The 26,686-nt window shown below is 40.0% G+C and overlaps 1 protein-coding gene across 2 annotated transcripts in view; it reads left to right on the forward strand.

The window, feature by feature from the left end:
- The window catches only part of cntnap2a (contactin associated protein 2a), a 389,684-nt gene that overhangs the window by 336,001 nt on the left and 26,997 nt on the right, over nt 1–26,686 (forward strand). The window contains exons 19-24 of one of the 2 annotated variants that reach the window (XM_085173176.1): nt 2,831–3,049; nt 5,299–5,328; nt 10,275–10,511; nt 15,655–15,888; nt 16,131–16,264; nt 25,398–25,491. In XM_085173176.1, coding sequence (XP_085029302.1) covers nt 2,831–3,049; nt 5,299–5,328; nt 10,275–10,511; nt 15,655–15,888; nt 16,131–16,264; nt 25,398–25,491 — 948 coding nt within the window. The remainder of the gene's footprint in view (nt 1–2,830; nt 3,050–5,298; nt 5,329–10,274; nt 10,512–15,654; nt 15,889–16,130; nt 16,265–25,397; nt 25,492–26,686) is intronic. The other variant, XM_085173177.1, reaches the window with a different exon arrangement.

The raw sequence follows: 26,686 nt of genomic DNA on the forward strand, positions 1-26,686 counted from the left end.
TCCAGCTGGAGACATGTCCTTCCAAAACTGTAGTTGTCTGTTTTTCTTGTGAAGACTAGTCATTTACAGTTTACATATAGAGTATAGGAGTGTGCCGTGCCACTTTTGTCACATGTCAGACTTGTTAAAGCAATATCTACTTAGGAGTAAGAATATTTTTTCAGCCTCTTCTTCAGAGCTCAGTCAAAAGTTCATCTTAATCTCGCCATATCTGTTCTCTGCGCACGCTGAGAAGCTGTCGGCATTCTTTGTATTGCATGCACTTCCTTCTTTTGCTGATAAAAACTGCTTTTTTCTTTCCCCAGCCTTTAAGAAGTTTAAATCTCGCTTCAGCCTCTAGAGCAGCAGGTTTGCTATGCTACTTAGGGTTGGCTCGCACTTAAACCGAGCCTCCATCCCCCAAAAAACACAAAAGGTCCAGCCCGTTCCAATGAACCCTCAAGTTAAGAAAAAAACACGGAGCCAAAGGCTAACAAAGCAAATGAGAGCAACAACAAAGAATTTTCCAGTCTAACAGAAAAGCGATCGAAGAGATAATGCACTGCCAGCCTTCTGGAAAAAAAAAAAAGATGAAGAACAGCACAATTGAACCTAACATTAGACAAACGCACAAGCACACCCACACGAGCAGTGATCTTTCACACAAAGACGTTCAGTCGCTTTCACTATTTATCATCATTTGGTTGTGCTGTGCTGACACATAATTTAAAACTCGGCTCTTTCGGCCTCCATATTAAAAGATTAATAGAAAAACAAATAGCAAAAATAAAAACCTAAGCGTGGCTTTTTTTGTCCTTTTTTTTTAGGCCAACATGCAAAGTGTAAGGACACAACACAAATATTACATTTACACACACACAAGCATTTACACTAGTTACATCCATCATCTATGCAAATAGATGAGGCGAGCTCTGTGCTCTGAGGGCACTTTAGTTTTATTCGCGCCCGTTGACAGGAGGTTGTAGGGCATACATCTTGGTTTGCAGTGCCACTAAAACAACACACAAATTATCAAACACACACACGCATCTCATATATGACGTTCAGCATTGTTGTTGCAGCATTACTAAAGCTTTGTTTCTGCTGGGGTATTGTGATATATGTTTGGCCGTCTTTCACCATTTAAAATAACTGATGTCTCTCCTCCCTGCCCCGCGGACCTGTTCTGTGCATACAAACATCATTAATTCAGTATACTAAAGGCTGTCAGAGCCCTTATACTGCGTCTCTGTTTGTGTGTGTCTTTGCTGAGGTTGGTGTGTTTGTGTATTGCTGGCGTTTAAATGATGAAGCACTATTTTTTTCGTGAAATTCATCTGATAGGTTAATGTACTCAGCACATTCAGGCTTTTGCTTGGATCATTTCATTAAATATTGTGTACAAGAAAGGGTTCAAGGAAAAATTAAAGAAGGAAGAAATGATATAAGGGAGGCCAAAGTTACAGGTGGGTCTGTAAAGGCAAGAGAATAAACAGAAGCATAAAGAAACAACCGATGAAGGGAAAGTTTGAACCGAGCAAGCAAAGGGAAACATAAAAGAAAAAAGAGGGTACAAACAAGCAGAACAGGAAGGAATAAATGGAAATGGATAGATTTAATGTAGAAATTATACCAAAGGCCAAAGAATGGAAGAGTCACTGAAAGATAAAGGATAATTAGATGAAAGCAATATGAAGGGGAGAAAAGGGCCAGAGACATTGATTAAACAAAGGAAAAGAAGTAAGCTCATTTCCCCATTGACTACAGTATAAATTTATTCACTCTTAATATCTGAGCCTAATGAAGCTATAATAGAACGGTAACATATCAAGCTATTTATCACCACTCGGGCTGCAGCACACTGGTGCCAGTACCGACCATATGCCACCATCCAGGATATAAAGCTTTTATACATCAGTCTCCAAACATTAAGGAGAAGTCCATTTGGGTTTTAATACGTCAATTCCGAATGATCTTTCCAGCAGCAAGTCTAAAAGAGTCCTTTAACATTTTGCTGAGGCATTCAGTTAACACATTGTCTTTTATTTAAAAGGTAGAGAGACTTTGCAATTCTCCTCTATTTAAAAATGTGTATGTGATAAGGTTTATTATGTGTGACATGTGGAGTCACACACATACTCACAGAGTATCATTGTGCAGATGCAACATTGCAGACAGGTTCAGAGCAGGACCAGGCAGCGACACACAATGCAAAACAGCCAAAACTGAAATTTACTGAAGTCAGTCACACACAAAGGTGGTTCAGAAGCATCAATGAACGTTTTACCTGATCATGGCTATAAAAGGTAAACCGGTGCCCCCTTTTGGTCTACTGAGATAAATTAGACTATTAAACTACAGAAAAGCACTAAAACTTTATGACAACCTACCGTCTCGTGGACACACGCAATCAAATCAACTCAGCTCGAGATAATGAAAAATGAATCTAGTAGATAAACCGGACCGTCTTGCACTGTTCGCTATTTTTTCTTCTTTCTATGGAACCTTTCCGTTCCTCTTTTTTTCACACACCTTTCCTGACATGTCTTTCCAACTCTCAAGCAAAAGTAAGTCTAAAAAAAAACATCAGGGAAACTGCAGCAATACGACTTTATGTCACAAAAAACCAACCGTTCCTGGTGATCGGTGATATTAGGCCTGTGCAAAAGCTGTGAGCAGTCATGTATTGCAAAGCTGAAATCTATACAAGCCAAATGAGTGGCCTTGAAACAAATGAGCCATTAGATTAGAAATTTAATGCATATCTACCTAAAAAGTGGACTACAGCAGAACAGGGGATGCTGGGTTTTATAAAGCTGTGAATTTTTTGGATTTTTTTTTCTTTCTGCAGCTCCTAAGGTGGTCTCCTTCTCCTTCGATGTCGGAAATGGACCAGTGGAGCTGATTGTGCATTCAGCGACATCCCTCAACGACGACCAGTGGCACCGTGTGATGGCCGAGCGTAACGTGAAAGAGGCTGTCCTTCAGCTGGACCAGACGTACAGGACGTCCAGGCTTGCTCCCGCGCAGGGACACACACGGCTCGAGCTGTTCAGCCAGCTCTACGTGGGTAAGACGCACACCCTCGCTAGCACATCATCCAAACAACCCTCGTGTTCAAGACCGACTCGTGTACACACATTTGATTGCAATTTGCACATTTAATATCTGCTTTGCGAAGGACGGACACTCACACAACAATTATGAGCTCTTAAGTGCGGAAACCAAACACTCCAGCACACATCATCCACGTAAATGAGCTTGGATTCAACTGTTAATTAAAAAACTTTCTGTACTGTCTGTTTTGTTGCTTTTTTTTTTTTAAAATAATGCTGCTGCCCTCAAATGCTGACAACCTCCGTGAGAACGTCTGATTGTCTCACAAGTTAAAGATGTACCAGCTTTACTGGAAATCACAGCGTTTTCTCTTAAGCCAGCCACTGCTAATTAAGTTAATCCAAACACACACACACACACAGGTTTTACACTTAATGATAGGCACGCATCCTTGGAAACTCATCCATGTGAGCGAACAGACTTTTAATAAATTTAAACATGATTGGGTGTGAGGCCATGTTACTTACAGAGCTCATTTATTTAATATGTTAATACTGTAAATGTCTTTGCATTAAGATACTGTTGCATAGAGGGGATCAGCTATTGGATTTTCTCTGTCCCTGCATCCTTTAATTATGGATCAATTATCAGATAAACAAAGCCTTTATTATCACAGAAGCTGTGCATAGCTATTGGGTAAAAGGTCAACCATCTATCTCTCCAACGCAGTGCTTCTCGAGCTCATCGGGATTTCAAATGGAAGATTTGTCCAGTTTTCTCACTGCGCTTTCACTTCTCTGTCTCATTTCGTCTTTTGTGCTGAGCAGTCAATACGCTATAGACCAAACTCCAAGGCTAAAATAGTTTTAGGGATTTTGCGGATAGAGGGAAAAGTGCTGAGGCGGATCACACTCTTCCTACTATCTCATTGGAAAAAAAGTTCAGCCCAAAGGAGATTGTTGCAAATTCCAATCAGGCCTCCCAATGTGATAGCCTCAAACCTCCTGATCCCCGTCTATAATATAATTTCATCGTCTCATCACTTTTGCTGATTTGAGCGCTGCTGAAATATCCTCACCTTATCATGTCCCAATTTGCCTCTCAGTGTATTTGTACTTTCATTTAGAGAAACGGGAAGGGGCAAAAAGGGTCTTTGTGTGACTCGTGGCTATGAAACCGGGAACATTATGGCTTTCAGATATATCTCCGGCCACCCTCTAATTTGCATGTCTGTATTCTGGCCTTTTAGCTTAGCCCTGTGCGCGTGCCACCAGATCTCAAGGAAAAAAAATAATGTAACAGAGAGAGAGAGAGAGAGCAATGGATGGACTGCATGTAACAACACCAGCAGAGGTGACATCACCTTCCTATATCGGATCTCTAATCCCCGCTTAATCCTGATTTGAGGATTTCTTTGAGAAGTTAAAGTGTTATACACAGGAAGTGACCCCCCTCTACACTCAAAGGAAGTAGTTTAGATTTGGCCTCCGACATCCAGAAAAGATAGAGATCTTCTTTGTGTTTGATCAAGAGATTTGGAAAGAGTGGGAAGAGCCCTGCAGGCAACAAGATTTTGTCTCGACTCTTGATTCCTTCATATTACTGAAGACTCTCCGCCACTGCACGGCTGTCAATGACTATTACTGATGCAACTTTTCAAAGGCGCTGAGCTAGAAAATAAAAAATGAAACCAAAAAAACTTCAAAACTATGAAACTTTGAAATTCTACTGCAGCCATCTTTGTTTGAAAGCGTTGACTGTAAAGGCACAAAACAGAAAGTGAGTCCTCCACATCTCCAACATGGAGGTTTACCGTGTTCGTGTGTTTGTCTCTCTATCATCTCCTTTACTCTTTCTCAATCAATATGCTCCTCATCAAGCATTTGATTGCTTTAGTGTTTACTGCACAGTGGCTCATTTGCTATAATGGCCTTGAGCGTAAATGTTATACCATCAGCATGCTGTCATTTACTTCACATTGTTAACTTTTAGCTCTCCAAATACGTGTTCATAACTATGAATGGCACCGCAATTTATTCATTTCGTGGCCACCATCTGCTCTTTTTTGAATTCCATCTTGATTAATGCTCACTATCACATTGATTTTTATGGTTTTGCATGTTTTTGCTCATGACTTGATTGTTTTGTCTTTCTTTTGTGCGCTGCTCTTTTCTTTCCCCCTCTCCACCCCCCGTCTCTGCCGTCGTGAATCGACATCGCGCTTGCTTGCTCGTCGCTGCATGCATGCGACACCTGTCACAGGGAAACCAGCCTCGCTCACCTGCCAAGACAGTAGGTAACATTTACTGAGTACAGCGAAATGTCTCTGTGACACTGATACAGTTTTCACCTCACCTACAGCTCAAAATAACTGTGCTTCTGTTAGTTGATTCAGATTTTATGGCAGCCTCACTTTAACAGTGGTTAGAGTCAGTATTAGTCTTCTAAAATATCACTGCTCATGCTTTGATTGCCTGTTTTTTTTTTTTTTGGTAGGGGGTTGTGGGGGGTAGACTGATGATAAGCACCTAAGTCTTCTAAATTACAGCAGGTGGCAATTTAAGTCAGTACTCATATATGACTTCCTTTTATAAAAAACAAAGTTATTATCAACCTTTTAGAGAGATGCTAAAAGTGTTATAACCCAATAGATATGAAGCATGTGGTTGCTGATATGAGCTTTTTTTTTTATCATAATATCCCCCTCTGGAAATGCCAGTGGGTTAGGAATGCTTTTGAAATGGCATTTAGACCCAGTGAATCAAAACACCCATCAGAAACTAATACAAATTGAATCCTGAAGTGTGCTTCTAATAAACACAGAGCGTGCGAAATACTGTTGTTAAAGATATCTCCAATGTTGCGAACAGCAAACACTCGCAGAGAAAGAAAAGCACATGCCGCCATTCGGCTTAACCACTTTTAAAATGTTAATGGAAGCAAAGCATTGCAGCAAATCTGCAGCCGATTCTTATTTAATTTAATTTATCTGAATATGCCTCCACAGAACAGTCCACCTGTGGCGAATACTGTCAGTACAGTGTTAAAGTGCATACTGCAAGTTTATTCAATGCAAAGTCTTTACTTAGTAATTCAGCATTCACACTGATACATCCATACATGCAGTGAAGGTTAAGCGGTCACATATGGCTTTCCTTCTAATTTGCCTGCTACTGCGTGTGTTTGTGTGTGCGTGTGTGTCTTCTAATGAAAACAAAATGTTGCTTAATTAGGACATCATTACAAGGTAACATCCTCTTGGGGCACACACGTTACTCCCATAAATAAATTGAGTCATATATATATATACATTTCACTTTAATAACTGCTTATGTGTTAAAATATATGTATTAATTCCAATATTTCTGTGCAGTCATGTGCTGCTGAGACTGTGTGTCAGATTGTACTTGTAGACTGTAGAGCCTGACCAATATTTGTTTGTAAGCCTACTGCTAATATTGAGAAAATGCAAAGTCTGGTAGTCATGTATACACCGAGTGAAGCCAGATATTGAAACTGGGTTGCAACAAAGGGTATAGAGGCATTTTTTTTTGTTTGGTTTTTTAAATATTGAGAAGCTGATTCAACTCTAACAGACAAAGTCTGCTTAAGGAGGGCTGGAGAGGACATAATCCACAAGACCTTCAACCAGTAGACTAGAGTGCCATTCTTATGCCTGGCTATTGTCTTATGCATTATCAAGTCCACCAGTCCTGCACCATTTAATACAATTGTGGAAAAAAATTTATAGGAATGTGTACAGCCTTACTATTTCCACAGGAATTATGAGCATAAGCAGCCAGTTGTTGCTAAGCAGATGCGCTCGCCTAATTGATCATCAGCAAGTATGATCACCTGTGCAAAAGAAGAATATTTCATAGTTTGCTGATCTGGAGCATTCAGGTGTTTGTTAACACATGGCTAAGATTTGACGTCCTATCAAATTCAAGTCAGACCATGTAATGTTCAGAGAAACAACAAAAAACGCAAAAGCTACATTTCAGACTCTACAGGCCTCATTTAGCAAGTTAAATGTTGAGGTTTGTGGCAGTACAATTAGAAGATTGAACACAAATGATTTGATTGGAAGAGTAGCCAAGACGATACCTAGAGACAAGAGAAAGGGACATGGTAGCACAGCTTAGATTTGCCGGGTGGATCTAAAGACACTACAAGACCAAGATGGAAAGATGAAATTACCAAAGTGGAGACGTTCGGTCCGGTTGAACAGCACCACATTTGGTGTAAACTAAAGCATATCATCCCAAACACCTCATACCAACTGCCAAGCACGGTGGTGGAGGGAGGTGATCAACAGCTTAAGCTTGGCTGAAACCGGGTCATGAAACTGGACTATAATCCCAAGCGCAGAAGCAAATCTACAACAGAAAGGCAAAGTGAAGCAAATAAATAATGCTGTAGTGGCCCAGTCAAAGTCTAGACTTCAGCCTGAAATGTTCTGGTTGGACCTAAAGAGAGCTGTGCATAAATTAATGTCTGCAAATGTCAATGAACTGAAGCAAACCTGCACAGAAAAGTGGACAAAAATTCTGATGAAACCTGTAAAGTCATTTCTGCTAAAAAAAGTAGTTCTACAAGCTACTGAATCATGCAGTGTACTTCTTTTTCACGTTTTTTTTAGAGTATATGATGATTTCCTGAAAAAGGCTAGAAAGCACATATGTATGTTGTACATATACATAAGATTAAAGATATGCTGATTACACAGGTGTTTGCAAAAACGTTAAAAATAAATGTAATGAAATTTTTAAAAAAGTAAAGTATGCAGTTTTAGGAGACAAGTCTAGTTGATTTTTATCTTAATCACCAAAGCTCTATAAATATATACTATTGACTATTAATTATAAAGAACTATAATTACATACAGAGAAACTTCGTGTTTACTAATATACGTAAAACTTAGGCCTTATGTACATATAAAAATGCAGAACATGTATTGGTGTTTTTCTTGCATGTAGCACCTATTTTGAATTACCCACACAGGTTTTGATTTAACTAGATTTTTTTTTCTTATTCATTGAACAACCCCGCATCTCCTCCTTTTGTATTTGCTAGGGGGATTAGGATAAATATTCAAGTGCGAGGTTCACATCTGGTTCAATTTAACTTACGGACAGATGGCATCACATTTTCTTCAAGCACACTTTGGAAAAATGCAGACTGCATAACTGAATCAGTGACTGCAAGCGGCCCACTCCCTGAGGCAGTGAAGGAACCCTAAACTACTCTGTTCCTCCACTATGCTTTACAGTTGGTGTGGAGGGGTTTTTTTCAAGTAAAGCTGCCTTTATCCTGTGTCAAACATGTGGCCAAACAGCACTATCATTGATTGCTTTGTCCTGAACAGATCAGTGCAAAAGACCTATCTAAGCCAGTGGCAAATTGTTGCTGCTCATGCTTTTTTTTCCTAGCACACCAACCCATGTGGGTCACATCTGTAGTTTGACATTAACTCAGTTGCCTCCAGATCCTGTGATTGAATCCAGAGGTTTTTGGAGACTTTTTTTTTTACATCAAACATGCTGGTTGGGCTAAATTTGCTAGGATACCTAGTCCTTGACTATTTAAAATTGATGAGACTGGTAGATGTGGTTCCTTACACTCATATCATAATATGCCAGTGGGTTTTTTTCTTTCTTAAGGTCTTTGAGAGCTTCAGGCATAACTACGCAACAGACTTTGATAGGAGAGAGCAAACAACATGTCAGAGATTTCAATAAACCTGCACCTAATCTCCTGATCTCCTTAGATTGGAAAGTGTGACTGCAAGTTATCAGTTTTGTTATTTCTTTGAGCATATCGCCTTTATTGCTGTTTCAAGCAATGGTTCAGATCAGCTCGATTATTTTGGTTATGTGTCAAACAATTATTTCTATTTCTGTACTTACTTTTTTAAATGGTTGCAACTGTGATAAGCCAATATTGACTGCGGTCACAATCAGTCAGGCTCTATTACACAGCGTTTGTGAGTAGCACAGAAACCGTATGCACCTGAGTGTGCGTGCGTGCGTGCGTGTGTGCGTGCGTGCGTGCGTGTGTGCGTGCGTGCGTGTGTGTATACGTGCCTGCCCCGGTCTCCGCAGGCTTCGGAGCCTGCTGTCCATTTAATCAGAGACTGATTCAGACCTGGGTAAACAGGTGGCAGAAACCTCCAGCCAATCAGTACTACAAAATAGATTAATTAAGGGGCCTACTAAAAGTCTAATTCTTCATGGGACTGAAAATAGGAGAAAGCATGCAAACGCTCAGCTGCATCCCAATACGTGAATAATGTATCAGCTGGAGAAAATCAAAGTACATGTATTAATAATCTTATTATGCCTCTATTGTACCTATGTGGGCAAGCTAAAATTGCATAAGTGAGAGTGCAGCTGTTGAGGGACGAACCCGCCTGCTAGAATGTGTGTTCACATTTCCTTTACATGTCTTCCTGAATAGACACTCTTCCTTAAGCCAGACGATGCCCTTGAGATGTTTTACAGTAATAACTAAAATGACCCTCGGCTCTCGTCTCCGATAGTGCGCGCAAGTGTGCGTGCTTACGTTTGTGTTTACCCACACAGAATATTTATGCTCGGTGGGTGTGTTTGTGTATTTTTGAATCTATACCTGTGGGTGTATATTTATGAGTGTGTTTATTGCTGTGGTCATTTAGGTCGACATTAATCTATTTAACACCCCTACTTTGTCCAAGTTAATGGGTAGTTAGACTGTAATGGTGCAAGGCCAGAATGACGATGGAAGCACTTTAGAAGAATGGCTATCGACACCCCAAGGCTAAGCAGTAATGCTTACATTGACTCATTCAAATCAGGTGCGCACTGTGCGGCATTTTTAAAACGTGTGTGTTCATCTCGAGCATGTAGTATACGTGCATCCGCGCATCCATTTGCATGTGTATGCTAGTGCGATGTTCATTAAGAGACAGTGTTCATTAGGCTGTTGTAATTACTGAAGAAATCAAACGAGTTGAAGGTTGTTTCAAGAACGGCGTCACAGTCAGAACAATTAGCGTGACATCAGTGGCTTCCTCCAGGCATTAGGATATTAATGTTTCTAAAACAGATTAAAATAGAGCCTCTTGCATTCAGAATGACTTTTGCGACCCTGACTTCCAGTTGTCCTCCCTTCCTTCTCCTTGTTTTCTTTTCTCCTGACGCTACATATCCTTCCCCCCTCTGCGTTCCTTCCTTCCTGCTCCTTCTTCCGGTCCTCAGGTGCTGCAGGGGGACAGCGGGGGTTCCTGGGATGTATCAGAGCCTTACGAATGAATGGCATCACTCTCGATCTGGAAGAGAGGGCGAAGGTCACACCTGGGGTCAAGCCCGGTTGCCAAGGCCACTGTAACAGTTTTGGGATGTACTGCCGGAATGGGGGAAAGTGTGTGGAGAGGTATAACGGCTACCTGTGCGACTGCACCGCCACCGCCTACGATGGTCCGTTCTGCACCAGAGGTAAGAGGCATTTTCAGACAGGCAATTTTAATCTATTTAAGGTCAATGGAAGAAAATAATTTAATGTACATCTGGCTTTTCTTTGTCCTCAAAACATTCAGTGCAAAACAAAGGAAATTTTCCCTCTGTGGGTTTTGAAGGTTTTTTTTTTCCTTTTACATCAGGTTTTGTTTTCCCATTTCCTGGCCTTGCAGGACAGCTTTTCTGCTCTGAAATTAAGGATGACACACTGAGCAATAATCCTTCGGCTAACATTTTCTCCGACAACTTTTGCAGGCATATTTCTGAGATCATGTTATCATTTGCGCTTTCTCTTTTATTCACAAAGCCAGAGTCAAACAGCACCAGGATTACCGCTGGAGTAGTTATGTTTCAATGAGCTTCATTCCCCGACAACCCACCGTGATTGTCGCTGCGCTTTGTGATCGTGCCCCACTTCCTATTCAGTTTGGCGCTGTCGTTTTTGAAAGTGTTTGGGCTTGCGATAAAAGGCATCGATTGAGGGTAATATTATGCTTACCCACCAATTCTCCCTCACTTTAGAGTGCTCTTGCTGAATGCTGATACTGTGCAAATGCAGAGCTGAGAGATCAAACTGAGAAACAAAGCGTAAGTGACTTCAGTAAGAGGTGTGTCTAGTGATCTGATGTTTTCTTTGAAGATCACAGACAAGCAGTGTCACACTGTAACTCTGCTTCTTCGCTGTTGCATATTGCCAAGGCATTGTGTTTGTTTCACCGGGATTCATTAGATACACTATTAAAGTTCTATTTCCCAAAACAAGTTTTCATGAAATTCTCTCGGGAGAAGAGCAGCGGCGCTGTCAGAGGCTTTCTGCTCGCTCCCAGTCAGGAAGTTGATCCCCGACACGTGAATTAATTTGTTTCCTAAAGTCGAATGGTGTTTTCCCCCCTGTGTTCTTGGCAGGGGGGTGACAAGATGACAGAAAGGCAGAATGTGTGTCTTGGTGTGGGCTTGCGTGCGTGTGTGTGGTGTGGAGGAGGGTGACAGTGTGTGATGATATGCTAGTGTAAGACATGAAAAGACCTCCTCAGAATTCTGTCATAACCAATCAGGCATTTCAGGATTTAGAGAATAAAGATTACTGTCTTTGCGTGTGTGTGTGTGTGTGTGTGTGTGTGTGTGTGTGTGTGTGCGTGTGCGTGTGTGAGAGAGACCGAGAGAGAGGCAAAGAAAGGGAGAGAGCACACCCTTGTGTCTATTTGTTTTTGTGCATGACATGCAATGTTCCCTCTAATTATTTCACGTGTCTGAGCGAACACACAAACTCCCTGAGCGGTCCTTTAGACGTGTGCACTGTGGTCACGCCAGCATCGAATCCATCCAAGTTACAGGGTTTATTAAAATAATCAAATTATTTTAATTAATTATTTATGTTAGACTACTTTAAATTAACTGCTTTAGCCCACTTACAATGAAAATGTAAAAAAATCTTGTTCATGACCTGTGTAGTGTGTTAACACTATTTATTTTTTGCCTGACTTGTATTATGAGGAGGAGTCTGTGGTCTGGGAGAGAGTCCTGTAACTCTCTGTCTGCAAAATACAGTATATACTGACCAATGTTGGGCAATTAATTATATAGTTACTTCTTCAAAAAAGTAACTGAGTTATGCAAACAACAAAGTTTTTTGATGCCATACAAATTATTTGTGCCACTCCCAAAAACAATTTCTGTCCACTATGAGATAAAGGAGAACAACAGCCTGATACCTGTAGGCCTGACAACAGGAGATGTATCACTCCTGTAACACCTGTAACATTCAGCAGTCCATTGCTCTGACACACACAACAAACTATTGACTACCCTACCACTAACTACACAAGATTTACACTAAACGTCGCTAAACTTCCTAAACCACTAAATGCCATGTTGCCATACTCATTTTTTGATTGGTCGACATGGCACATAGGAAAGGGGTGGGTTTTTCGGTTTGTTTTGCTCACAGGTGGCGAGTGCTTTCAAGCGTTTTCCTTATAAACCGGCGTTTTTTACCGTTTCTTCCTGCAGTAAATATAACAACGATAGTATTCAGGAATAAAACCAAACATTGCATATATTTTTATCATAACTATGGTTTTACGTGCCTATCAACACAAATTTAAAAACCGGTATAAAAGTCCACACAATTGTTCCGTCTGTCTTGCTCACATCTCCAATGGTTGTACACGTTGTCATTAACGTGCTTTACTCCACATCAGCCACGCCGCTTTGCTAGCTAAAACACCGGTGTTGCACATAAGGACGCTGTCATAGCCTGTCAACGACGTTGATTAGCTGCGTATATACCAATGTGAATCGCATTATTGGCTGGACTATGGGATAAGGTGCCATCGTTCTAATCCCATATGAGAGCAGCCAGTCACTTACTGACTAACACTGCAAAACAGAATTGTTAAAGTTTTCATTTTAATTTCAATTCAGGTTAGATTTTTTTTTTTTTTGTGTGTGTGCAACGCAGATTTTCTGTGCGCAGAGACCATGCCAGCAGGGCGCAATTGCACACGCACGCAGCTTAGAGGGAACATTGATGACATGTGACTTCATCGTCTATTTCCTCCTTTCATTCCTTTGTGTCCCTCTTTTCCCTGACTCTGCTACAGTTCTTTATTCCTTTCATTTGGACTCACTGTCCTCTTTGTCTCTTTGCTACTTTTCCCCCTCATTTATTTTGCTCTGTTTTTTCTTTTCTCCTGCCACTCCTTTACTATTATTTTACTCTTGTCCCCATAAATATGTATCCCACTTATTCCTCCTCCGTTTCTTACTTTGCCACACTTATTTTCTCGCTCCTCTCTCAATTGCCCCTCTCCTGGTTTCTCAGTTTTCTGCCCTTTCCCAAATTTCTCTCTTTCCCTCTCTTTAATGTACCACTCTCTCCCCATCCTCCCTGCTAGTGAAAAATGCATGAAGTCAGCCATAATTGCATAGTGCATTTCCATTGTATCCATATTTACACACTGCTCAGGGGACCCTGCAGTATTGTTATTATACACTCTCATTCTTTTGCTTTTCTGCCCTTGAGGGTCTCGCGTGGAGCCGGTGTGCACATGTACATGCGTATGAACACACACACGCACGCTAAAACTACCAAAAATGCAATTGCACATGTACCTGTTGAGATTTGCACTGCTCAAAATCCACACCCGAAACTTCTTCGCATACTGACATGAAGTACACACACACACACGAAAAGCTCCAGCTCTGCAGCATTGCTCATACCCCATTAAGGTTCCAGACAATTTTATGTGTTGCTACTGAAGCTCTGGGTAACAAGTTGGGGTACTTTCTTTCCTTCTTTCCCCAGTAGGAAAGAGAAAAAACTTTCTGTGAGAGTATTTTAAAAGTGAGAATGCTCTTCATGACTTACATGAGTTTGTTTCTAGTGTATATTATATACTACATGAACACATCGCTAAATAGAGCTAACAGGTGTCATCACACACACAGTTCATTATACTTAATAGACTACAATGATTGTTAGTACTTGTTACTGACAGTAGAAGAAAAACTCACCTTGTCATCATAGACAGTATAAAAGATGTAAGTAAATACTTTGAAATGAGTAAATGAGCATTTCAGCCAATGTGGTTGCATAAACTGCCAACTATAAAATACTCTATGTCTGTGATTCCCAAAGGGTTGGCTAGGGCCCCCTGGAGGGCTGCAAAGGTACTGCATGTGAGCTTGAGTAATAACAGAAATTTGGTTTGAAGTTTATTTAAAAGCATTTACATTTAATTCATTCATTTATATAAAATGTTGATCAAAATAGATAATAATCTGCTCTTACATTGAAGTTTGTGCCCGAGTCACAGGTGGTCACACATTGGCCAACATTGCCAGTGCAACATATTCATATGGCTGGGTAGCATTGGCAATTTATAGCAAACAACCTGTGCTGTTTACGTTTTTCAAATAAAGATTTTCAAGGAAATGTTTTGGGGTTTTTTTTTATTAAAGTGAAAATAGGAATGGATAGGATATGTCTTCTTGACTTTGGGAATGGCTGCTGAATGGTTGCCTAAACACATCGTTTTTTTAAGTTAATTTTGTCAAATTTAAAAGTAGTTTGACACATTTAGGGAGGATAGCACTTTCTAATATGGAATATCTGAGCTTACCCATAACAATAAAGTTCAGTTAATACAAAAAGATTGCTAAATTGGGTCTTTCCAGACTTCTGAGGCTTGAAACTATATGATTGCAAAGCTAAATAAAGGATAAAATTGGTAGGTAACCTGAATAGAGCTGAGATTTTGCTTCTGTGGCAATACTATTCAGAGAACTTACCCATTTTCGAGTAATAAGTGTTCTATTAAATTAAAGTAATGTAGCTTGAAGTATTTATTGTACTGTGTCTGGTGGGAGCTGATGGGTGAAGTGAAGCTTTAAAAAAAGATGCATAAATGTGTTCGCTTGGAATTCTGGACCCGTAAGGGCTGTAATTTTACATTTCACCGTGGCTGCAGAGGGAAGGAGAACATGTTGAGGCATATTGCGTGGCATTTGCACACATACACACACACACACACACACACATACGCACTCAACCATATTCTCTCTGCTTTCCCTGCAACCATTCTCTTTAATTTCACACGTATTACGCCTTTATCTCCTTTTTAACTGACTCGCAGACATGGCGAATGAGTACACGTACACACGAACACAAACAAGGAGTGTAACAGAAATAGGCTATAGAAAAATAAGGTCTCGTCTTCTCGATATTTGATTATGAGAATCAATAAGCCTCCTGGTATGGTTGAAATATGCCATTAGGTTTGTTAATGTACTGGTAAGCAGTGCATTGTTTGGTTTCAGATGCTGGACTACAGCAATTTAACACTCGCTTTACTACATCATGTGAACACAGCCTTATTTATGTGTGTGTTTATTCCCCTCTGGCTATATAATATGTCTACCCTGTTGTGTCTTTGCATCTATGAGCTTGTGAGTGGCTCCCTGTGGCTTGTTTTTGATGAAAAATTCTCTTTCTTTCTTTCTTTCTTGGTTTCTTGCTCGCTTGTGTTTTAAGCGCACATTAAAACACAGTACAGTTGCATTTGCATGAGAGCTTAATTTTGGTCCTACATTTTGTTCCTTCTTCCATCATCTCACCCAGATGTTGGAGGTTTCTTTGAGGCAGGGACGCTGGTAAAGTACAACTTCCTGCCTGAAGCCGTTGCGGGAGCCAGTAAGGACGCCAAGGTGTTGACGCACCAGCTCACGCCACACGAGGTGAATCTAACAAAGGAGGAAGTGGCCTTTAGTTTCAGCACATCCAGTGCTCCAGCTGTTCTGATGTACGTGAGCTCCAAGACGCAGGACTATCTTGCCGTGGTGTTAAGACAGAATGGTAAGGCTGACACACAGCACACACACACATGCACATTAAATTGTTGCTTACCATTGCAGACAACATTTAAACGTCTTCCTTGCAGCACACATTGGTATAATCTCCACAAATCCTCCTTAGTCAACAACCAACCACTGAGCAGCAGCTGACAGAAAACTGCTTTGATGATATATAAGGCCTAAAAAACTGACTGCGCCACCTAGTGTCTGAGATTTTAAACTGCTGTATCTGTACGTCTCCAGGTTCGCTGCAGGTGCGATATAACCTGGGTGGTCTGAGGGAGCCGTTCACCATAGATGTGGACCAGCGTAACTTGGCCAATGGACAGCCACATAGTATTAACATGTCCCGTCACGACAGGAGAATCACCATCCAGGTACAGAACCAACACGCGTGCTCATCTGAGCTCTTATTTTAGTCTTTTACTCAGAGTAAGGATTTCATTTCAACTTACTGTGCAGCGCAGGGACTTTTGGGTCCCATACAAATTAAGAACACTCACATATTCTCAGTTACGGGTACAAAACTACACGAGCGCAGGAAGAGTTTGCTCAATGGTTTGCAGTCAGAGAGGAGTGCAGTGTCCTGTGCTGTTTCAGCTGTGATGAAACTGCTTGTCCTTTGCCACTGTTAATCTACTTCCAGTAGACAGCCTAAGTATAGCAACAGAGAACGCATCGATCTGTGAGTGCGTGTGTGTTCGCGTAAGTGCATATTGTTGTGTGTTTGCAACTCCACAAATTCTTTCCTGTATGCTGATAATTAAATGCATGTGCTTGTGTGGGATATTTTGTGCGTGTGCATGTGTTTGTGCATATCAATTACTTCTATCCATGTTGCCGTTGTGTGTGTTTTATGTGCTCGTGTGTTTTGTGCGACTGAACAGCTTAGCTCTGATCGATGCAGCCAAGCCTTAGTCAGTAGCTGTCAAGGATGGAGTGAGAATTCAGCTAAACTATTACTGGCTTTATTCTGGGCTAAGATGCACACATTTGGCTGCAGGCTGGAGTTTAAGGAGGGCTCTAAATGGATAGAAGCCATTTGTAAAAGCCAGAGATTGATTGCATCCAGATCAGAATAAATTCATATTTGCACTGACAGGTCGGGGTTTGCCAAGAAATGGATTGTCACAAGAAATGAGAAATAAAAAGAAACAAATGGTCTTGGATTCTAAAATTAAACAACGGTTTCCGCATGGCTTCCTATAGAATGTGTAATTTGAATACTGTATCTGCACACTAACGTAATATACTGATAATATCAGACACTTGAATGGTCTAACCATTTCATACTGTGGGCATATTTATATTCCTTATATGCACAGGAAACCCCGTGAATCGAGATCATGGATGTCAAATTCATTTTCCATCAAGGATCAGATACAGCTCACGTTGATCTGAAGTGAAACTTCCCTTTCTGTCAGTGTAAAGATGTTGAACTACATGTTTATTTTTAGGAAGAAGAAGTGCAATTTTAACAGAACTTACAGTTTTTTGCTGTATAGAAATTGAAAGAAGTCCATCAGCATGACTTGAAGTGTAAGGAATAAATGTGCAAGATTATGGAAAACATACTGCTGGCTCATTGCCCAGACTGTCCTGTAATTATAAGTAGAAAGTTTTGTTAAGTCACTAAAATGTGCTTTTTCTTAAACTTTTGAGCCTTTGCAAAACAAAAACAATTAAAAAAACATTTCTATAGTCAATAATGAAAAAACAGGTACTCTTCTTCCATTTAAATGCTTATCTATTACTTTACTTTAGTATAAATGGCCACAGGGAAATATTATTAGGAAAAGCTGTAAAACCTATGAAAATACAGGTAAAAGTTCACTATTTAAGCTCTTCTTCACATTTTCCAAAACTGTATTATGGGCTGTATTACAGTCTTTGCACGTCCAGTTGTGGCCCATTGTCCTTATATTTGACACCCCTTATTACAGTTTTTCTCCATTGGTTTGGCTCATTTCTTTAAACAGAAATTACATTCTCAAAACTCTAAGATCATTTGGCAAAACACTCTTACAGTTTAGCACAACACTATAGCTCACCTGCAAAAGCTCATATCTCCCCTAAAACAGTTCACTCATGTGTCAAAACTACATTTCTTTCTAATCTGAATAGTCAGTGCCCCAAAATGCATCGTCCCTTTGGCATTGTGTGAGTACTGCCATACAAAATGTTTAGATGTTTTGTCACTATGGCAGAGGACCAACAGTATACAACAGAAAAGAGTAGCCTCCAAAGTTTGACATCACAGATTGCACTCACACTACCAAGGAAATGATAACCATTTTTTATTCACACGCAAAGAAAGTTTCATACATATGTAAAAAGAAAATGTACATTACAGTAGCAAATTGTATGAACACAAAATCAAAAAACAAGGACTTATTCAGTGTTCACTGTACTCATTCTCCTGCTGCACAGTGACTGGAATACTTCTCTAACTGTATAATTATGTAATTCCATAGTTTACAGTAATTTGTTCAATATATTTCTTGTCATATTTAGTATCAAAACATTCCACTAGTCCTCTCCACCTGCTAGTATAGACCTACCACTGTAGGCAGATGCACACAAAATCTCTACAGTAAGTTATACATTTTTTGCCTCACGCACAGTGCCCTGTCCTATACAACATATAATTCCATCATAGATTACATAGAGTACATACCTGTTTTCCCTGCGAAAGGTTTGGATAATGGAGGAGACTGTAGAACGAGGCACATTAGGCTGCACTCGACGACCTGCCTCTGCCATTGTGAGGCCATGGTTTATGACATGGTCTATAATTGTGGCCCGAATTTCATTCGGGACAGCACAGCACCTATTCCTCTCAGTCCTCCTCTTCTTCTTCTTCTTCTTCTTCTTCTTCTTCTTCCTCCTCTTCCTTAAGGAAGAACTTCCCCTTGTCCGTTTGCTTTGCCTTGTCTATCCATGTTCAGAGATCGGACTGGCTCTGGTCAAGCTCTATATATCTGTGTTTGGCAGCACACAATCATGGAACACACCTGTGTGTGACACCTAGTTTCACCTGACTGTCAATGACTGTCATCAATTTATCAAATATTCAAAGAAATTCATATTTGGTATTCATGGTATTATGTTCTTGACCAATTTTGACAATTGAACAGACGGTTGTGCATGCGAGTACTTATACAATGAAATCATGCTGACATGTTTTGGAGGGAATGATCATTAGACTGAGAATCAACTAATCAGTTTAGATCTACAAGATCTATTCATTTGGAAAATGTGCTAAATGTGGGCTAACTGTATAACTGTAGGCTACTTGTACTTAATCATTTGCAAAGATGCACAAAGACAATTGAGACATGTACTAAGGCATTTGCCATTTGATAAAATGAATGAGAAATGCCATTCTGTTGTGAACATTTGCCAAGAGGTTTGGAGGTTTGTCCATGTTATTTTGAGAATGTAATTTCTGTTTCAAGAAATGAGCCAAACCAATGGAGAAAAACTGTAAATGGGTAAGCCCTTCACATATCACTCCCCTCTAGTGGCCAGAAGGCACCATAGCATTAAACTTAGCTATAAAATGATTCCCATCCTCTGTGAAAAATTGCTTGGCTCAAAGCTTCAAGCTGCGGTTGTGTAAGAGCATGTGATAATTAATATAGCAGCAGTTTGCTTACAGTTTCTATTGATCATCATATCATTACTAGCATAATTGTTATGAAATAAACACATCAAAAGTTTGCAAAACAATTTAAAAAAGAATATGTATGTTACGTGCAGGGAGACATTGTTGAGATTATCCAGTTCATTTCTGCATTTGAACATATAAATATGAATATGTTCAAATGCAGGATGTTTTTGCAGGATGCTGTCATTGCTATGTTTAGAGGATATAAACATAAAGGAAAAGAATGAAACAGTCAAATGTTAATATAAATTTTAAAAGTTTGGTTTCAACACTGTTAAACAGAATATGCATCTAACATGAAGTCTTTTAATTCTTGCTTTCATTAAGTGGAATAAAATGCGAACTACAATGAATCACAGTCCCATACTCCCAAGCCTGTAATCATTCAATCTACACTACTACAGCCCTTAGATCTCTCTGTCTGTCACCTGCATGAAGCAATGACCTCATCCATCCTGGGATCTCATCACCTACTTTCACACACAGCAGCAAAAAATTTCAGACAGCGAGAAAATTAAACCGAAACATCCAATGATAATCGTTTTCTAAGCAAATCGCATTCCTGTAGCTGCTCATCACTCCGCTGGGAGTACTTTAACATAACACATGCTTTCGTGGTGGCATAGAAAGTGATTGGAGCATCCGCTAGACTCCTTGCTCATCACTTACACACACACACACACGCACATGCATACATGCACACAGTGTGCTCTGCGCTGATTGAAAGCAGCTTAGCTGTGTCTAGATCGACAGTGTCGAGGTTCGGTCTTGACTTGAGTATGTGACTGAACTACTAACTCTATAGTACACAATCCCAGTGTGGTTCTTTCGAGGTGCTGCGGCTGTACTTTAAAAAAGAAAACAGAAAAACAATCCTTTTTAAAATTTTTCTCCCTTAATAACAGGTTAACAGTTAAACATTAAAATGTGTTAAGAATTCAGACGAACACTGATGGGCACGATGTGGTAATTTGGATTTAAGGGAAAAAAAGGCATCGATGAGTGATCTGCGGGGTGGGGAGATGAGGAGAGAAAATAGATGAAGTTTACAGATAAGGAATGAGAAGTAGAGCCAGAAGGTACGTTGACAAAGATAACTTTGATGAGTGAAACTTTTTCATGTTGCCTTACCGCCTCAGGGCTCTTTTCAAGGTACATGCACTTGATAGCCGCACGTAAACAGACGCAGACTTGCATACCAACAGACACGCCTGCACCACTGAGATCCTGTCAGATCAGCTAACTACAAAGGCTTCACACTGCACTACAAAAATCAACATTATTCAGTCTAACTCATCTGTCCATTCCAATACTGTATAGCTTTCCTTACTTCCCAAAGGTTCTCTCATAACTCACATACCGCAGAGCAATTTTTTTCTACTTTTCTTTTCAAAATCAACCTTGTCTGCAGGTTGCACTAATGAGTAACAAAGAACAGGACATGTTCTCCTCAGGAGGACTGCAACAACAACAAGGAACCACGCTAAGCATTAGTAGGCAGTTGGCAGTCAGCATCAGTGGGGTTATAACTCTAAGACCTAGATACTTGTGGATGCAAGTATAACAGTATAACTATGTGTATACAAAAATTGTTGTTGGCTGTCCATCTGCTGGCACACTTTGCTCACTGCACTGGGAGTGTGTGATTATTCTGTTTATTCCATGGGTGGCAGTATTTTAATTCCAAAGGCTGGGTCCATTTGACAAGAATAGAAGGACATGGAAAGGTGGCAAAAGTCAATCAGTTTGTTTCTGAGTGACCAGCTTTTATCTTTGGATGAAAAATTCTGAACCTGGGAGTAGTTTCGTCCAAAATGACAGCACCAGCACCAGGGGTCAATGATTTGTATGAGTATTTAAATGATGTGAATCATATCTTATGGCCGTAGTCTCCATGTCTCAACCCACTTCAACACCTGTGGGATTATTTAGACCGATGTGTTCAGTAACGCTCTCCATGCCCATCATCAGAGGACCGAAGCAGCGTTTATATTTAGGCAGCATGGTGTAAAAAACGGACTTGCAATGTGCCAAATCACAACAACGGTCGCCTCAAGGTGCTTTATATTTTAAGGTAAATACCATAACCCAACAATTAGAGAACCCATGTGAGTAAGCACATGGCAATAGTAGAAAGGAAAAACTCCCTTTTAACAGGAAGAACTCTCAGATACATCGTGGACACATTGTAGAAGATTGCAAGAGATTAATAATAACTAATGATTAAAATAATAACTAATGGCTGAAATATCAACTGAAAGGTGCAGTGAAGCATTAGTCCTTCACCTTATTATAGACTATATAATGATTTTTTTTGTAATCATAACCATAACATCCATTTATAAAGCATTTTTCAGACCTGCCAAATGGCCCTGCGTCTTTTACGTTTCAGTTGTGCTCCATGAGGGGCCTCCAAGAATGACTCAGGACCAAAGTCAGGATAGTAAAGCATGAAGAAGTCAGCAAAATATTTAGAAACCCTAAAACCCTTAAAGGTGATCATCAAATATTTGGATCTTCTTTATCATTTAAAAAAATGGGGCAACTGTGAGTGATATATAAAGTGTGATACTATGTCAGTGTTGTTTTATCAGTTTGTTCCACCTGCCTCTGTATAAATATTCATCTTAGAACACATGCGTGGTGCAAACGTGACCTTTTTCTATGAGACGATCGCACAGCTTCGGTCACTCTTTGACGGCGAGTCGTTTGACGCACCATCCATCATATGAAGTGTACAGAACTGCATGCAAATGCTGAGATGCTTAATAACTGCTTTTGAATGCTGGAAACTCTACTGGCTAATTCCAAGGCTTGAATTTTTGTTTTTGTTTTTTAATTTATTGAATAATGCATTAAAGCCTAAAAGGCCAGTTTTGTCAGTAGCTGCCATCAGCACTGAAAATGGAACTAGCCTGTTATTATTTTTGTGCACACGCTCATCAAAGGCCTAGTTGCTAGCATCTGAGATAACAAAATGAGTGAGAGGCAGAGATATGAGTCAGATGCAATAAAAGTCAGTTGTGCTGGTGGGGCTGGCAGTGGATCAAATTCAATTTCCCCAAGTTTAAAAAAAAAGGGATAAGAAGCAGTGGACTGTTTACCTCAGGGTGCAGAGGCCTCACTTCTCTGCTATCAGGGCTGCAAATCTTAAAGCCATTTAGACAAGCGACTGTTTAGTTTAAAGACAAAGCAGAGAAAATGTGGCAAGACAAGTCAGCGTGTGGTAATTTGAATCAGAAAGAGAAACGAGAGTCAGAGAGAAATGTAGGACAAAAGAAAAAGGCAGACCAGAGCCAGAGAGAGGGGGAGAGGGGGTTTGAAAGAAACAGATACTGTTGTTAGATAAAGAAAGTAGACCCGCAAAATATAATGACAAAGATCACTTTGATACATTGAGATTATCTGAGGATTACTTTAAGGTGAGGCGTTCGCTTGCGAACATAAAATACCTGCTGACATGTACACCCAGGCATACAGAGTGCAGCAAACAGAGCAGAGTGTTTGGTTTTGGAGCAGCCTGTGAGGTCTCGTTAGGTTAGCTCGCTATCAAAGGAGCACCAAGGCGAGATTAAAATAAGTTCCCCATCTCGCCATCTCTCACTTTGCCTTTCTCTCACACTGTGAGGGTTTAGAGATGAAAGTCGGGAGTCCCTTCAGGCAGCAGACGGCTCATCTCCGTTTCCTCTTCTCCTCTCCTCCAGTTGCTTCTCTGGTTGACTCAGCGGTGTAAATGGCTTGCTGCACCTGAGACCCAGACCAGACAAAAATTCAGCAGTTCACTTAATAATGATGTTAAACAATTTATTCAAGAGGAAAATTAGCATTTCTTTTTGTTCAGTGTTAAATCTGTGATGGGAGTATTTTTATCCCTTAGACATCATTAAGGAAACAGAGGTGCCACGAAGGTAAAAAGGCTCTCAGTGCACTGTAAATGAGTTTGCATATAAACAGCACATTGGCTAAATTAGATTCTTTTTGAGCACGTAGTCAGGGAAATAGATTTCACCCTTTGTTAATTTTCTCTTTGCCTAACCCCTGGTTACTTTGCTTATGTAAGCTTTGTGTGACTTTAGAGGCAGCAACTGCGTTTTCTAAATGGCACTGTGTTAAAAAAGAAAGAAAGAAAGAAAGAAAGAAAGAAAGAAAGAAAGGAAAGAGATCCCAATGACTGCGGTTGTAATTGACAAAGTTTGGTAAAATGAGGTTTCTTCCCAGGCCGTCTTCCTCAGTGGATCGTTTTGTGGGGGTTTCAAGACTCAAGCTTCCCTCCGTGGTTGTGCAGTCAATTTGTTTTCTCAGATAAAAGTAAATAAGCTGAGCGCAATTTAATTGTGCCCCATTATCCCACCCTCCAGTCACAGAGGAAAACAAAACCCACACAATGCTCCACTGAGACCAGGCTTTTGGAAGGAATCAAATTAGGATATGTTGTGTGTCTATATGTGTGTGTGTGTGTGTGTGTGTGTGTGAGGGGAAAGAGGGAGAAAATAGTCTTGCGCAGCAGTGGGTAGAAAGAAATTTCTGTATGGCAGGACTCTGCTGATTTAAACCTGTAAACAGAACAACAGAACAAATTTCCAGGAACAAAAGTCATTGTTTCCAACCAAACTCCTCTACTCCAGTCTGCTTTCTGCAGACTGGTTTATGCTTAGATACAGTCCTCCTGTGGGCAGGGAGAAGGAAAGAAGGAAGATCTTGTTTTTGGGGTTTTTTTTATTCTAGAACACACCGAAAACCAATTTGTTGGTTTCAAATTATTCTCATCAATAGCATCGGCTGCAGCTTTCAAGCTAATTAGAAACTTCATTGAAACAGCAATAACAAGTTAATTATGTTGCAGGGATATTAAAGTCGTGCATTTCCTCCTTCTATCACCCTCTCTGCTCTCACATCTCCACTGATGCTCCTCTTTGTAAACACGCTGCTCGTCTTCCACCCGCCCTTTTCGAGTTCTCAGGAATGCCTTTGAACCCCCCACAGACTTTTGAAATTGCATATTATTATTAGGCATAATTTGTATCCTCGTTTATTTCTAGGGAAGAGCTGTTTGTTTGCTGGATAATTGTAGAAGATGACTTTTCAGACGTGACTAAAACGAAAATATCATGGCTTTCCAGAAAAGATGTTTGAGGTAGTCTGACATCTTTAAAACCATGATGGATTTTAATGTTGGCGTGTTTATAGAATATATACATCTAAGGATATATTTTAAACAGGGTTATAGTTTATAGCAAATGGTAAGAAGAAGCGATAGATGTAGGTAATGGCATGTTTTGTTTGGGGGGGGGTTTTTTGGCCCAGAGACATTTCTAACACTCAGATTTTATGGTCGTTGTTTGAAGAGTGTAGTTATATGTGTGTAGAAACGCCAGAAGAAAAAATAAATCAGGAACAGCCTCTGGTTAGTATTTGACGCAATATGTGTTCATCCGATTTTTGCAAAGTGTTTTTAATTAATTTTCGCTGATCTGATCAGGATTCATGGGAATTTAAAATGAAGGATAAACAAGGTATGACTATGTGAGTGGTTTCCTTGTTACTAAGCTACCATATTTAAAGCTTTCCTGGCGTTTGGAAACCATGAGGGGGGGCCATTGAGCTTCTGATTGTGCTGTGTTGCTTTGCATTGCCTGACAGCATTGAATTACCATCTTTTGTTCATCATCTTGTGTACTCTGCTTAATGTGCTGATGCAGATCTTAGCCTGGGTCTTTTCAAAATGCTTTGGTCAGTAGTTTTAGTCTAGATTCGACTCCTTATGAAACAAGGATGCTAATGTGTTTCTCTCCCTCTCTCTTTCCTTCTCACTATCTCTTTGTATCTCTGTCATGTCTCAGCTGGATCATTATCCTGCAGTCAGCTACAACCTCCCTGAAGCCTCAGACACACAGTTTAACCTGGTCAAGACGCTGTTCTTGGGAAAGGTTTATGGTGAGTGTGTCACTTTGGCTAAACCTTTTCTGCTCACAATTGTGCATTCGGGTCATTATTATATGTATATATGTCTCCCATATATAAGTATAACACTCTGAAATCACACTAATGTGTAAATCAAAGTATCTTTTCATATACATTTAGAGTCCTTTGTCATGCTGAGCATATATGGAACTAACAGGCTCCTCTGACCTATGTTTTACTTTATACAGTCTGAGAATAACAGACAAAAAATTCAAAACCAAACATTTCTGCACTTTCCCATGGATATTATGATAGGCTGATATTCTTTTTTTTTTTTTTTTACAAATCAAGGTTATGATTAATTTATAAAGCTTTCTTCCTAGGGTAGCTTTTCTGTTGTTTAACTACTTACAATACGTAAGTAAGTGTTTTGTAAGACCAGTACAGAGAAGTTTCCCCAACACTCTCCAATGTGATTGATTAGTGATTAGTTACTCGGGCAAATATATACCACTTTTCTAAACTGAGTTATTTATATATGTATGAATACATATCTATCTATCTATCTATCTATCTATCTATCTATCTATCTATCTATCTATCTATCTATCTATCTATCTATCGTGTGAAGTAAATGTACTTTTATATTTTGTCCACTAGAGAACGCCAAACACCTGTATAGTGACTTGGCTTTGCCTGATTAATCTTCTTCTGTTTGGTTGTACATGTACATGTGGCAGATCCAGTGCTGTGAGAAATAAGATTTTCACAAGACTCTGTTCAGTCCTGGGTACTTCCTGTGATTTATTAGCTTGTGGAACCACATTTCACAGCAATATTTTGAAATAATCAGCCTCCGACATTGTTGTGGGGAAATTTGACCCTTTCATCTTGTTTAAGTTCATTGAGGTTCGGCGATTCATTTATGCAAAGCTTTCTTAAGGTCCACAGTGCCGCAGTGTTTCAGTCAGATCAGTCATGTTGACAGGGCTTTGGGTCACTGCAGCACCTTAGTTTATTTCTTTTTCAGCCATTCTGTTGTCGTTTTGCTGCTGAGCTTGGGGTCATTGTCCTGTTACATGACCAAGTTTTAGCTGTCGGACAGATGGCCCCACATCTGACTCTAGAATACTTGGTATACAGAGAAGTTCATGATGGACTGCAAGGTGGCCATGTGCTGTGGCTGCAAAACAAGCCCTAATAATCACCCCTCCACCACCGTACTTGA

This window comes from Neolamprologus multifasciatus, chromosome 9 (genome assembly GCF_963576455.1).
Source record: "Neolamprologus multifasciatus chromosome 9, fNeoMul1.2, whole genome shotgun sequence".
Taxonomy (NCBI): Eukaryota; Metazoa; Chordata; class Actinopteri; order Cichliformes; family Cichlidae; genus Neolamprologus; species Neolamprologus multifasciatus.